Below are 12,048 nucleotides of genomic sequence, written 5' to 3' on the forward strand. Positions count from 1 at the left end.
GGTCCCGCCCAGTGTATGTAAAACAAATGCTATTGGATGAATTCTTAGCGGTGCTGTTGTCATCTTAATGTTCATTGGACATTAGATTTGTCTGTCATTCTTTGCAACGCCTACTTACCCTTCGAGAACAATGCTGAAAAAAGAGGAAGCGCATCTTACTGGAGGAATCGAATGTAACGGCGTTGTTCATTGGCTACAGAGATTGCCGCTTGTGGACTGCATGTTTTGAACATAAATAAGAGCTACATTCAGCACTCTCTTCCTCAGCAGAGTTTGGAAAAGTCAGTCAGCGATACTGCATTTGAATCGGCAGCTCTCTGACGACAAAATTAAAGGAAGATGAACTTTTAAAACTAAATTTCCCCAGTCGCTAATGTAATCTAGACTATTTAGGCGTCGCTATTATGCGCCATTCTGCAAGTCGTTTCTTCCAATCCTAACTACTATAAAAATTGAATCTCTGCCCGGATTGCTGTGCTCGCTAGTTTGACTTAACCCTTTGTCGTCTTTCAACAACTTTTTGGCGTCTCTTGTGACTTTGACAATGGAATTTGATTCAGTTCGAGGCGATATCAGCCCTGTAAGCGATCTGATCAGTACCGGGCCCGAATCAGTCCTCAGACCTCACATTCTCACCCTGCCCGAGGTCGGGACGAGGGGCTCCCCCTGCATGCAGAGCCTAGCCTCTCCCGGACCCATGGCAGTGCTGTCTCCTGTGACTAATCTGGCGCTAAACATGAATAATCTGTCTGGGCTTGGAAGGTAGGTGGAATTGCATTGTATCTTTTAGCTGGAACGAGTGTGGAAAAAAAGGTCAACCATACAACTGCTTCCTGAAAATTATCTAAGCAGATGATATTTGATTGCTCTTGTAAAACAAGGAAGATGTATTTATGTAATATAAATGGTTTATGGTATGTTCCAGTTTTCTAAACGTGTTATGTTTACGTCCTGATACAGTGAATGTGAAACACCAAAGCGGAAGAAACCCCCGCCCCTCCTGAAGATCCCTTCCTTTGCATCTGATACCTCCTCCGATGCAGGTTAGTTTGGGGATACCTGCATTTATTGTCCTGTAAACGCTTTATACTGATGCGTTCGCTTCAGTGTGTAGGTTTGTGACAGGTTATCGCACTGGAATGCGAGCTGCAATAATGTTTATAGGGCTGCTGTTATTGTATGCTTATCAATAGGGTGTGTTCTTACCAGTGTCCTCATCCCCCTCTCTACAGGTCTTGGCCTGGATTCCCTCAGCCCTTTGGACTCTCAGGATGCTGAGCAGAAGTGAGTATGGTTCTCCTGCCTGTTGATCATAATTTCTGACATGTGAGAGAGCTTGGCTGGGGTGCTTGGTTTGAGGATTATAATCTAATCCCTGCCGTTACAAGGTCTGTGCATATGCCCGTTGCCCAGTGTGTTGGTTTTCTACAGATACAGATTAGACTGGCATATGCTTTTTACTTGGCTTGCATCCCAAATCACAGCTGCGTGTTCGTTATCAACTCAGCCACACTAGTCAGTTTATTAATTTAGTAACTTGAGATATAAAATCATGATTTATACCCAGCATGTTAAAGGAATAGTTCACCCAAAAATGAAAATTCTGTCATTCACTCACCCTCATGCCATTCCAGATGTGTATGACTTTCTTCTGCAGAACACAAATAAAGATTTTTAGAAGAATATTTCAGCTCTGTAGGTCCATACAGTGCAAGTGAATGGTGACCAGAACATTGAAGCTTCAAAAGCAAATAAAGACAGCATAAAAGTAATCCATACTCCATTTTGAAGAGATCCAGTTGGTTTTGAGTGAGAAATAGGTCAATATTTAAGTGCTTTTTTAACTAAAAATGTCCACTTTCACCTTTATGTTTTTGGCAATTCACATTCGTTGTGCATATCGCCAACTAATGGGCAGAAAGGAGAATTCATAGTAAAATATGACTCGAATATTAATCTGTTTCTCACCCACACCTATCATAGCACATCTAAATATATGGATTTAACCACTGGAGTCGTTCAGAGTATTTTTATGCTGCCTTTATTTACGTTAAAGAGCTGAAATTTTCTTCTATAAATCTTTGTGTTCAGCAGAAGAAAGTAATATACTTCAGGGATGGCATGAAGGAGAGTAAACGATGAGAGAATTTTCATTTCATCCGTTTAATTGGATAGTTTGACCAAAAAGGAAAATTGTAGTCATTGACTCGAAGTCATGACTCGTGTTCCAAACCCATATGACTTTCTATCTTACGTGGAACACAAAAGGAAATGTCATGCAGAATTAGGTCTGGGTAAAAGTATTGATTTTGCCAATTAATCGCAGTCTTCATTTGAGTGATATTGATTCTTAAAATTCCAAGATCAATCTATTACTTTAAAAGAGTACATCCATTTTCTTCTTGTTGAATATTGGATCGGTTAAATCTATTGCAATTGAGCTGCATAATTGGGGCCATGCTGTAAATTTAAGAAATATGTTCATAATGTGCCCAGTAAGAAGGTTCCTGTAACAGTATATGGACGGGCAAGGAGGAGGCGGAAACCGGCTGAACAGTCAATGTAAATTTTAATCAAACTCAACATAAACATAAGGACACACATGCAACGCGGCCGCGTGCATCTCTCTCTCTCGAACTGTCGTCTCCGGCTCCCCTTTATCTCGCTCTCCCGCTGATCACGCCCTCCTCGTCACAGTTCCTTTCACAATTTACAGCATTAGCTGAGATATTTCCTTTCATTTGTTAGGAAAACGACCGAATCGAGAGCTTGTGAATCAGACTCTAATCAAATCGGAAAATCTGTAACGATATCCAGCCATAGGCAGAATGTTAGCCTTGGTCACCTTTCACTTTAGTTTAATCTTTCTGCATAAAATGAAATTGTATTTCACACAATTAAAGTGAATGATTTCTGAGGCCAACATTCTTCCTGACATCATCTTGTGTGTTCCACGGAAGAAAAGTCATACAGGTTTGCAACAACAAGAGGCTGACAAAATGACAGTTTATTTACATTCCTTTTATAGCTTAGTGAACCAGCTAAAAATGCTCCTTTTGAGGATGAGTTCTGCATCCTGGCATTTTGTAGAAATCTGCAGTGTGTGTGAAAGAAATTGTGTTCATGTCCTAGCCATTTGGTGTCAGCGGAAATCCATTCATCTGTGGCCAGACCTACAGATGTTTTGGTTCCTCACACATCAGTGTGTGTGTTCTGTGGCACGTAGCTGAAGGGGGGCTGGGTGAATGCAGTGGCATGTTTTTCATGCTCTGTGAGAAGAGGCGTCCAAATTGAGCAGTACTATGTATGTGAGGTAGCTGCGAAACCCCCCTCCTTAACTTTAATTCCCCCTTTCCCTATGCTGTGAAAGAGAGACACTCCTTACCACCTCCCCCTCCAAACAACCATTCACTCTCTCCCCTTGCTCCCCTCTTCCAACAAAAGAGCCTTGCAGAGGGGGTGAGCGTTGTGTGGGCATATGGTAAATTAGAAGACCCCCTCTCTTCCTCAGAGCTGCTTAGGACTGTTTAGCATACAGGTGGGCATCGCTGTGTATTTGTTCAATATAGAGTAGTGAGTGGTCTAGTCTGAGACTTAAATGAGATTGAATAGCCGTCTGTGATTAGTGTTCTGGATAGGAGGGAACTTTGAGTGCACTAAGAACTGTTGGAGTCGAGTCTAACAGAATTTCCTTTTTCACAGGTTTGAAAGGGCCATGCTAGATGCATCAAGAGTAGTAAACGAGTAAGTGGTCATGCACTACAAAGCAGAGGACAAGTTTCTCTGTCTCTAAAATTTGTTGTGTTGACTCAGACTTGCTCAACATTTTCTGTTTCTATAGGAAAATGCCCATTCGCAGGATAAATTCGTTACCAGTAAGTTTATTCTTTAGACTTTTAGGACTTTTCTACTCTAGCATTAATAAAGGGATATTCAGAATTGAGGCTGTTTTCCATGAAGATAATCAGATCTCTTTGTTTTTCTCTCTATAGTTGCCGTTATCAGGTCACAGTCCCAATCTGAAGAATAAAGAATGTGATCCTTCACGATATGGAGTATGGACTCGTGCACACTGCAGTGCCAACAAAGAGAACCTGGCTGAGGTGTGTGTCTGTGGTTCCTTTTTATATTGTCCAAAGGGGGATGCACACCAAACATGTCTGGCGGATGACAAGGCACGTAGTAAAATTAGAATCGGTTGTTTTCTAGGAATGTACGCACACCTCTGCCAGCTACGACTCCGGAGGCTGCTCAAAATTCTGCAGCGCCACAGAGCGCAACTGACATAGTCTTTCATCAAAGAACATAGACTATTTATTTTAGCCATGACTTGATGATATGTTGTCTATGTGTATCGTTCATATAGCCTACACAATGTATTTTCAGTTACAATTATGTCTTTTTGTGATTTGACAGCTTGAATGAAACCTATCCAAGGCTACAAACAGAGAAATTGCACAACAAATATCACCATTTCTAATCATTCTGTTTGCGCAGTTACACCAGTTTCATACACTAATCTGCAAACTCCTCAACATCACTTTGTTCATTCTTAAAGAATTACAAAATCCTTCGTAACTTTTGAGTGTATGGTAACTACATTAAAAACTTGCACCTCATCGACACTGCGTGACTCTTGTCTGGTGTGCAATCGATCGGATTAAGGTTTCATTTGGGAATTTTGATATTGTGATTTCCTGGGCTGTAAGACTATAAAAAGTTAGTTATGGAAATGTAGTCAATTTTTGTACTGGTAGTTGCGCTCCGCTGTAAAATATTAAATTGTCTAGGCCTGTTTTGTGTATGTAGAGTAAAACTTTCATGCAAATCATAGTAATGTTTGATTTTTGTGAGTTATTTGTTTGAATAGCTTGGTAGTAGATTGGCCAATCATTTTTATAAATCTTTATCCAACAATAACCTATGACTGGGAAAGTCATGGAAATCCATTGGTCAAAGAGTGTTGAAGCCCTGTAGAAAAGTCATAGGAATTTTTTTATTATAATTATAATATTTTTCTAGTTATGCTTTAAAAAAATTTGATCTACTAGAATTGCTGCTGCTACTATTGCTCTGAGTGAATTAAGAAATTATTATTTTTAAATCCTTATCCAATCATAGAAAATAATTGGACAAAAGGTGCAGTTGCCTGATTTTTGGCATACTATGTCTTATGGCTTGTGTTTGATCCAACCTCTTGTTCTACAGGAGAATTTCGAGTTCAAAAAGCCTTCCATGCCTGCATCTCGCTGTCGGATGCGCTCTACAGGTGGGGCCAAGGAGGATTTCGCCTGTAGACCAAACTCTGCTCCTGCGTTAATGGTACAACACACAAGCCTGTAAAAATCATGTTGATCTTGCATTGTTTTAATTGTGATGTTGAGATGACTATTAAGAATATGTTTTTTGTTTTTCTTCTTACAGCATTCCCCACCATCATCCCTTCAGTTTGACTCTTTTGAGAGCAGTCCCTCCATACGGCGACGCCCCTCTCTCTCCTGTCTCCATGATGACGACGATGACGGCTTCTTGGAGGGGCTTGACGACGTGGAGGTGAGAATCTTCTACTGTCTATGGCTACAGCCTTTTGTGTTTATTTACATTTGCATTGATTGTGTGGGAAATAACATCAATGTGTCATTTGTATAGAATGACTCGGAGGTTCCCCTCGGAATGGATAGTCTTCTCACGGCTCCTCTGGTGGCCAAACAAAGTATGGACAGTACTGATTCGGTAGGTTTCAATTTTACGCTCTTACAAGCATAAATTCTTGGTTATCTCTAGTTGGGTTGAATATTTATTTAATTGGGTTATTGACATGCCATACCAACTTTATTGCCCTCAGCCTGTGATTCGCTGTCGTCCACGTGGGCTGTTCCGATCTCCCTCTATGCCCAGCCCAGTAGGGCGTGTCCCACTTAAGAGACTCGAGAGGCCCCAAGATGAAAACACTCCTGTCCGAGTGAAAAGACGACGAAGTCTGGCAGGGACACGAGTCTCTCCTGCTGAGCAGGGGGATGCAATGCCACATCAGGTCAGACCACAGTGGGAAAATTGAAAAAGCTGTCTGGAATAGCATACTAATCTGTTTCTACAGTTTACATGTATAAAGTGTATATATACCTTGCGTATGGTATGCATATTTAATGTCTGCATGGAATACCCAAATGACTTACTACATGTGCGGAAATGTGCTGTATACAACAGAGCACACTGTAATGTGCATAACACTTTTTAAAACCTTGCATGATGCACTCTGTTTCACATACTACAAATACTAGGCACTATATAGTGTACACTGCACCAAGAATGTGATAAGCTAATATTTCATTCTCAACATGGCCAAACGGACACATTAGCAGCCAGAATCTGAGCCCTAACTTTGAATCCTTCCTCTTACAGGTTCAAAGGTCAAAGTCATTTAATCACTCACTGATTGAGAGACTTTTGGATACAGATCCCAGTAATGTGATTGGAGATTTTACCAAGGTGTGTATGAACCAGACTTTTTTTTTTTTTTTTTTTTTTTTACAATGGCATAGACGGGCATTATAATAAGTTCTACCCCTAAAACAATGATTTAAAGAGTGCATTTGTGTCTTTGAAGCCTCCAGCATTACCCACAGTAGATGGAAAATACCAAGAGTTGAAATACATCACTCCAGAGATTGTAAGTTTGCACACATTAAGAGTTGGCATATACATTTCAAATGAAAAACAAACATTAAACATCAATGTAATTAATAGATACGACTGGTATGTCAGTTCAGTGTTACAGTGCAGTCCAAATAAGCCCATAACGTGCATTTCTGTGTTTATCAGATGGTTCAAGCAATGAATGGTCAATATAGTGATCTGGTGGAAAGGCTGTTTGTCATTGATTGCCGCTATCCATACGAGTATGAGGGCGGCCATATTAAGGTGAGATTGTCGCTTGCAATTAATTAGACTACTTGCAGTTGCATGTTGTTTCTGTGGGGCAAATCACGATGACTGCGTTTTTGTTCCCAGGGTGCCCTTAACCTCCATCAGGAGGATCAAATTGAAGACTACTTTTTAAGGCATCCTATTCTCCCAGTATGTCCTGGGAAGCGCGTCCTGCTGGTGTTCCACTGTGAATTTTCATACAAGCGTGGTCCACGCATGTGCCGCTACATCCGAGAGAGAGATCGTGATCTGAATGAGTATCCCAACCTCCATTACCCTGAACTCTACATCCTGAAGGGAGGCTACAATGAGTTTTTCCCAATTCACGAGGTGTGTATGAGTGTTTTCACAGTGTGAAACTAAGGCCATGTCCACTAATACATTTTCATTTGAAAACGCATTCATTTTGCTTTATGCCTTTCGGCCACACTGAAACAGCATTTTTCTCCACTGAAAACAAGAGTTTTGAAAATGCTCTGTAGTATACAGTACTTCAGAAAACAAAGACCTTTGGAAACTGAAAATTAATGGAAAAAAGACTAAACCATTTAGACGAAATTAGTCTTCTAAACTGTGTATTAACATGGGATGTCTGTCATTTTGTGTACTGATTGAGATCTATGGTTATAACCGGGCCCATGTGGAATCTATGATGAGGGGCAACAAGGAATAATTTTTTTTTAATTGCTTTTTCATTTCGTTTGAAGTGCAATTTGCATTTAGAAATATCTTTTGGTTTTAGCAAAAAAACAATGTTGATCTCATGTTTGATAATATGGAAATAAACAATATACTACCTTCTAAGTTCTTGTCTGCCACTATAATGTGATGCATTTTAATTATTTATAATTTTTTAATGGTTAAGTAATTAATGTTGTAGTGACTAATTATTCGGCACATGTGATTAATTATTCGGCCACAATAATGAAATTCATTTTAATTGAGTATGGTTTTTAATGTTTGTTTGCATATATTTTTTTTTTTTTTTTTTTTTTTAAATTTGTAAAGTGTTTAAATTTAACCGTCAATAACTTAATCATGTTTTGAATTATTCAAGGGTCTTTCTTAGCAAATATTGATTTGATGTGCGATTAATTCGATTGTTCGGCGTATGTAATGGATTTAAATAAAAAATGAATCTATTGATAGCATTTCTTCTTATTTGTTTTTATATGGTATGTGATTCGAAAATTATTGTCAATCAATATTTTATTTGGCGTATGTAATTACCGTATTTTCCGGAATATAAGTCGTGTTTTTTTTTTATTGTTTTTTCATCATCTGAAAGGTCCTGCGACTTATAGACCGAAGTGATTTATTTACATAATTTATTAGAAACTGATGTCGTCTGGTCAAACACGTGCACCGAAACAGATGAAAACAGAAGTCGGAGACAATAGAAGCATTTTAGTTGTCAATTCAGAATATTTTGCAACCAGTTTAGATATTTTGTCCATCATAACATTATTGTTTTAACAAACTCGCATGCCCACAAAATGACATTTCATCATCACACTTATAATAAAAACATTCAGTCAGTGAACCAGATAATTATTGCACAGCATAGATGGTAATATATCAGAAATATCCACAGATAGACTGTCGCTAACGTTAATGAATTAATGGAATACAACAGGCATATTGTTTTACTTGCAGATTAAATTTGTTTATTTGTGCACTGCATAGTTACAGATGTTATTAACAGATGTGGCTTACTTGTCGCATTTCTTTCATGAAACATAAAAAGAATATGATAATTGTATTTATTTATCACACATTATACATTTGCACATATACAGTGAAATTCTTTTTCACATATCCTAGCAAAGCTGGGGTTAGAGTGCAGGGTCAGCCATGATAAGGCACCCCTGGAGCAGACAGGGTCAAGGGCCTTGCTCAAGGGCCCAACAGTGGCATCTTGGCAGTACTGGGGCTTGAACCCCTGACCTTCTGCTCAGTAACCCAGAGCCTTAACCGCTGAGCCACCACTGCTTCACAAAGCATGTTTGACATTCTAAAGCCCCGTACACACATGCAGAGACTTTATGGCTTGATGTCGCTAGTCTCTGTACTGTGAAGTCACAAGTGGGCATTTCTACTGCTGTCGCTCTGACGTTATTGGTGGACTGCACATCTGGCCATGTCTTTTGAAAATATGATCACGGATGAGGCAGTTCGCTAGTAAAACTACAATTTCAGTCTAATTTGATATGGAATCAGTTTTTTGTCCCTAAAAATGAACATTCTGCAGGGGAGAGTGTTTTAATATGAACTGCAGCAGTGCTCATTGCATCAGATCGTTAACAAGATGAACGAACTATCAATGTACGAATCAAACTCACTCAGACTGCTGATATTTTCTTTTCCATGCATCACTTTTTATTAAATCCATGGTTACAGATTAATCATATAGAATAGTGAAATCGCTCCCAGAAACTTCTCTGTCTTGTCTGCACTCGACTCCATTATCAAAGGAGACGGTTGACGTGAGTGAACAGTGAACACCGTCTTCTCTCCTATTGGTTGTCGTTCCTGAAAGTTACTCCTCATTTGCATCCAGTTCAACTTTTCTCAACTTTGTCGTGTCGCTCACCACGCCCACATCTAGTTGCCAGAGGTCGCGCGTGTCGCCGGAAGTCATCAGCTCTCATTGACAATGAATGAGATGAGGTTGCTTTGTTGCTGGAAGTTGCTGCATGTCTGTATAGTGCTTAAACTGGTGAATGGAAATCGGATGGCTGGTCCCGGGTCCTAGTGCCTTCCGTCAGTGCTACTTGTTTTTTTTTTTAGATTTTTACATAGTGCGACTTTATTTCTGGAAAATACATTATGTAATTGGTTGATGGCCCTTATTATTTATTCAGATCTTGTAATGTTATGTTTGTGTTTTTGCCTGCAGTCGGTGTGTGAACCCCAGGCTTATACGCGGATGCATCATAAAGACTTCAAAGAAGACCTCCGGAAGTTCCGCCTTAAAAGCTGCACCTGGGCTGGAGAACGTTGCAAGAGAGACATGTTCCGCCATCTCAAGAAACTTTGAGATGCATACACTCCCATTCCTTTATGATTTTACTGCCGTTATTTGCTCAAACACTGCCCTCACACATTAGATGGGGCAGGACCTGAAGAGGTGTTTATTTGCTTTAAGACAGTTGTTAGATTTCTGGTCTTGGTATTGCTTTACTGCCACAATGTCAAGCAAGGTTATGAGGCTTATATGTATTTCAGCCTGTTAGACCTCCTTTTGGTCTGGTCACAACCCGCTTAAACTGCAATCATCCACTACCACCCTGACGTCCTTCTAACAGCCATGTATTACATGCACACACTTTTAACTGCCCCGCATTTCTAATCCCCTATAATTTTGGTCCACTATACTAGTCGTATTTTGTCAGATTTTAGTTCTTTACCAATTAATCTTTGTATTTTGTTTTTCCCTCTCCTTTAGAGAGAGAGAGAGAGAGAGAGAGAGAGAGAGTGTGTGTGTGGTGCTTTTTATAAATTTCAGTTATACTTTCAGTCCACCCCCCGTTTCCTTAGTGTAACTTGTATTATGTACATTTTCCTGTAACATATAACTATTGTAATTATTTATATCCCTGCATATTTTACAAGATTCAGCATTTATGCCTTTCTATGCCTTTTGCTGTGATTGTTCAGAAATTGTACAGTTTCTTGGAGGGGAACTATCAAATGCCCCCCACTCCCCTAATTTATTTTTTTACTGTTGACTTGACTGACAGCTCTAACCCGGGCAGGAGCCTGGCTTTTGCTGCTGGTCAGCAAGTGATGACCATTGATGTTCACCAAAATGTTCTAAGACTAGATTATTATTTGTCCATTTAAACCAATTTGACAAGTTCAATCATAACTATCTCTCCCATGCTAGTGTGAAAGTATGTGTGTGTTTGTAATTTGTTACCTGAGTGTATGATTTAATGGTAATGTGTAAATGAGAGGTTGGTTTATGTATTCATGAATAAAACGGAAGTTGGAATTTGGGGTAATAACTCAAAACTGAGTCTTGATTCTCTTTCCTCCACTGTGAAGCTATTTATTTGCTTAAGTCACTTGTTTTTCAAATATACCAGTCGAGCATGGACCTTGAACGTGGTTAGCCAATTACCAGCACATCTCTGTGCACACATTCACTCACATTCCAAAGCTGTTCCGGGGGGGCGGGGGAGCCAGCAGTTTTCCAGCCATTCCCTAACGTCCTGGCACACTGTCATACCTGTATCTGTGCATATGTTATTCATTAACCAAACAAAAACATATGAGTGTGTGAGGAATCTTTTTCTGTTTGATCAAATTGAGAAATGAAACTTTACACTACCAAGTGTAAAATGTGTGATGCACAGGATTTTTAGTTAAGGAGAGGTTACAAACTGAGCCAAATGTTCATATTCTACACACTGCTATTCCTACCAGTATGGATAAAAAGAAGATATTTGAGAAGTTAACATTAACGGTTTAAAATACAGCAGGAATTTGCAATGCACATCAATGCAATAAAAGTGCATTTTTGACTTTCTCCAAAATCTTCAACACAAATGTGCTTTAGAGTTTCAGAAGTTGTTTGGATTCATTATTGACATCTTGAAAGCTATGCAACCATTTACATGTTTTAAATATTTGTTTATATTTTAAAAGTACTACAAAAAATAAAAAAATTGGTAATACTTTACAATAAGGTTCCATTTGTTAACATTAGTTAACAATGAACAATACTTTTACAACATTTATTAATCTTGCTTGATGTTAATTTTAACATTAGTTAAATCAAAAGTTGTGTTTGCTAACATTGGTAAAGCCACCCAATAGAAAGTCTAATTTGAGTAAGAGAATCTTATGTATGCTGAGTTTCCATTGTGAATAATTTTCTTCTTTGTTAGCATAACTCTAAATGATAAGAATACCATGATTGGCTGTTAGGTTGGAGCATTGCCATCACTGTAACCACATCCTATCTCTTTAGCAACAGCAAGTTCCTCTGCTTGTGGCCTTGGCTTTTTCTTCTTTTATCTTTAGAACAAGCTTTTATTATGTGTGGTCCATCTCCAGCTATGGACAGACTAGAAAATCAGTCTTGTCTCAGTGCTTTTTACTAGTTTTACTAGT

The 12,048-nt window shown here is 39.0% G+C and overlaps 1 protein-coding gene across 1 annotated transcript; it reads left to right on the top strand.

Moving 5' to 3' along the window:
* The first annotated feature begins 242 nt into the window (after positions 1-242).
* LOC127414227 (M-phase inducer phosphatase 1-like) lies at positions 243-10,929 on the top strand. Its single transcript, XM_051652109.1, has 15 exons — positions 243-762; positions 961-1,043; positions 1,233-1,284; positions 3,703-3,744; positions 3,842-3,875; positions 3,993-4,103; positions 5,209-5,322; positions 5,425-5,553; positions 5,650-5,733; positions 5,846-6,034; positions 6,403-6,489; positions 6,608-6,670; positions 6,823-6,921; positions 7,012-7,257; positions 9,827-10,929. The coding sequence occupies exons 1-15, from the start codon at positions 545-547 to the stop codon at positions 9,965-9,967; spliced, it is 1,692 nt and encodes a 563-aa protein (XP_051508069.1). The 5' UTR covers positions 243-544; the 3' UTR covers positions 9,968-10,929.
* The last annotated feature ends 1,119 nt before the right edge of the window (positions 10,930-12,048 follow it).

Source organism: Myxocyprinus asiaticus, chromosome 23 (genome assembly GCF_019703515.2).
Source record: "Myxocyprinus asiaticus isolate MX2 ecotype Aquarium Trade chromosome 23, UBuf_Myxa_2, whole genome shotgun sequence".
Classification (NCBI taxonomy): domain Eukaryota; kingdom Metazoa; phylum Chordata; class Actinopteri; order Cypriniformes; family Catostomidae; genus Myxocyprinus; species Myxocyprinus asiaticus.

Excerpts from the sequence above, each read along its gene's own strand:
- LOC127414227 (XM_051652109.1), top strand. The coding sequence starts at position 545 with ATGGAATTTGATTCAGTTCGAGGCGATATCAGCCCTGTAAGCGATCTG. Across the intron at positions 763-960 it reads AATCTGTCTGGGCTTGGAAG|TGAATGTGAAACACCAAAGC; the intron begins GTAGGTGGAATT and ends GTCCTGATACAG. Across the intron at positions 5,734-5,845 it reads GTATGGACAGTACTGATTCG|CCTGTGATTCGCTGTCGTCC; the intron begins GTAGGTTTCAAT and ends TATTGCCCTCAG.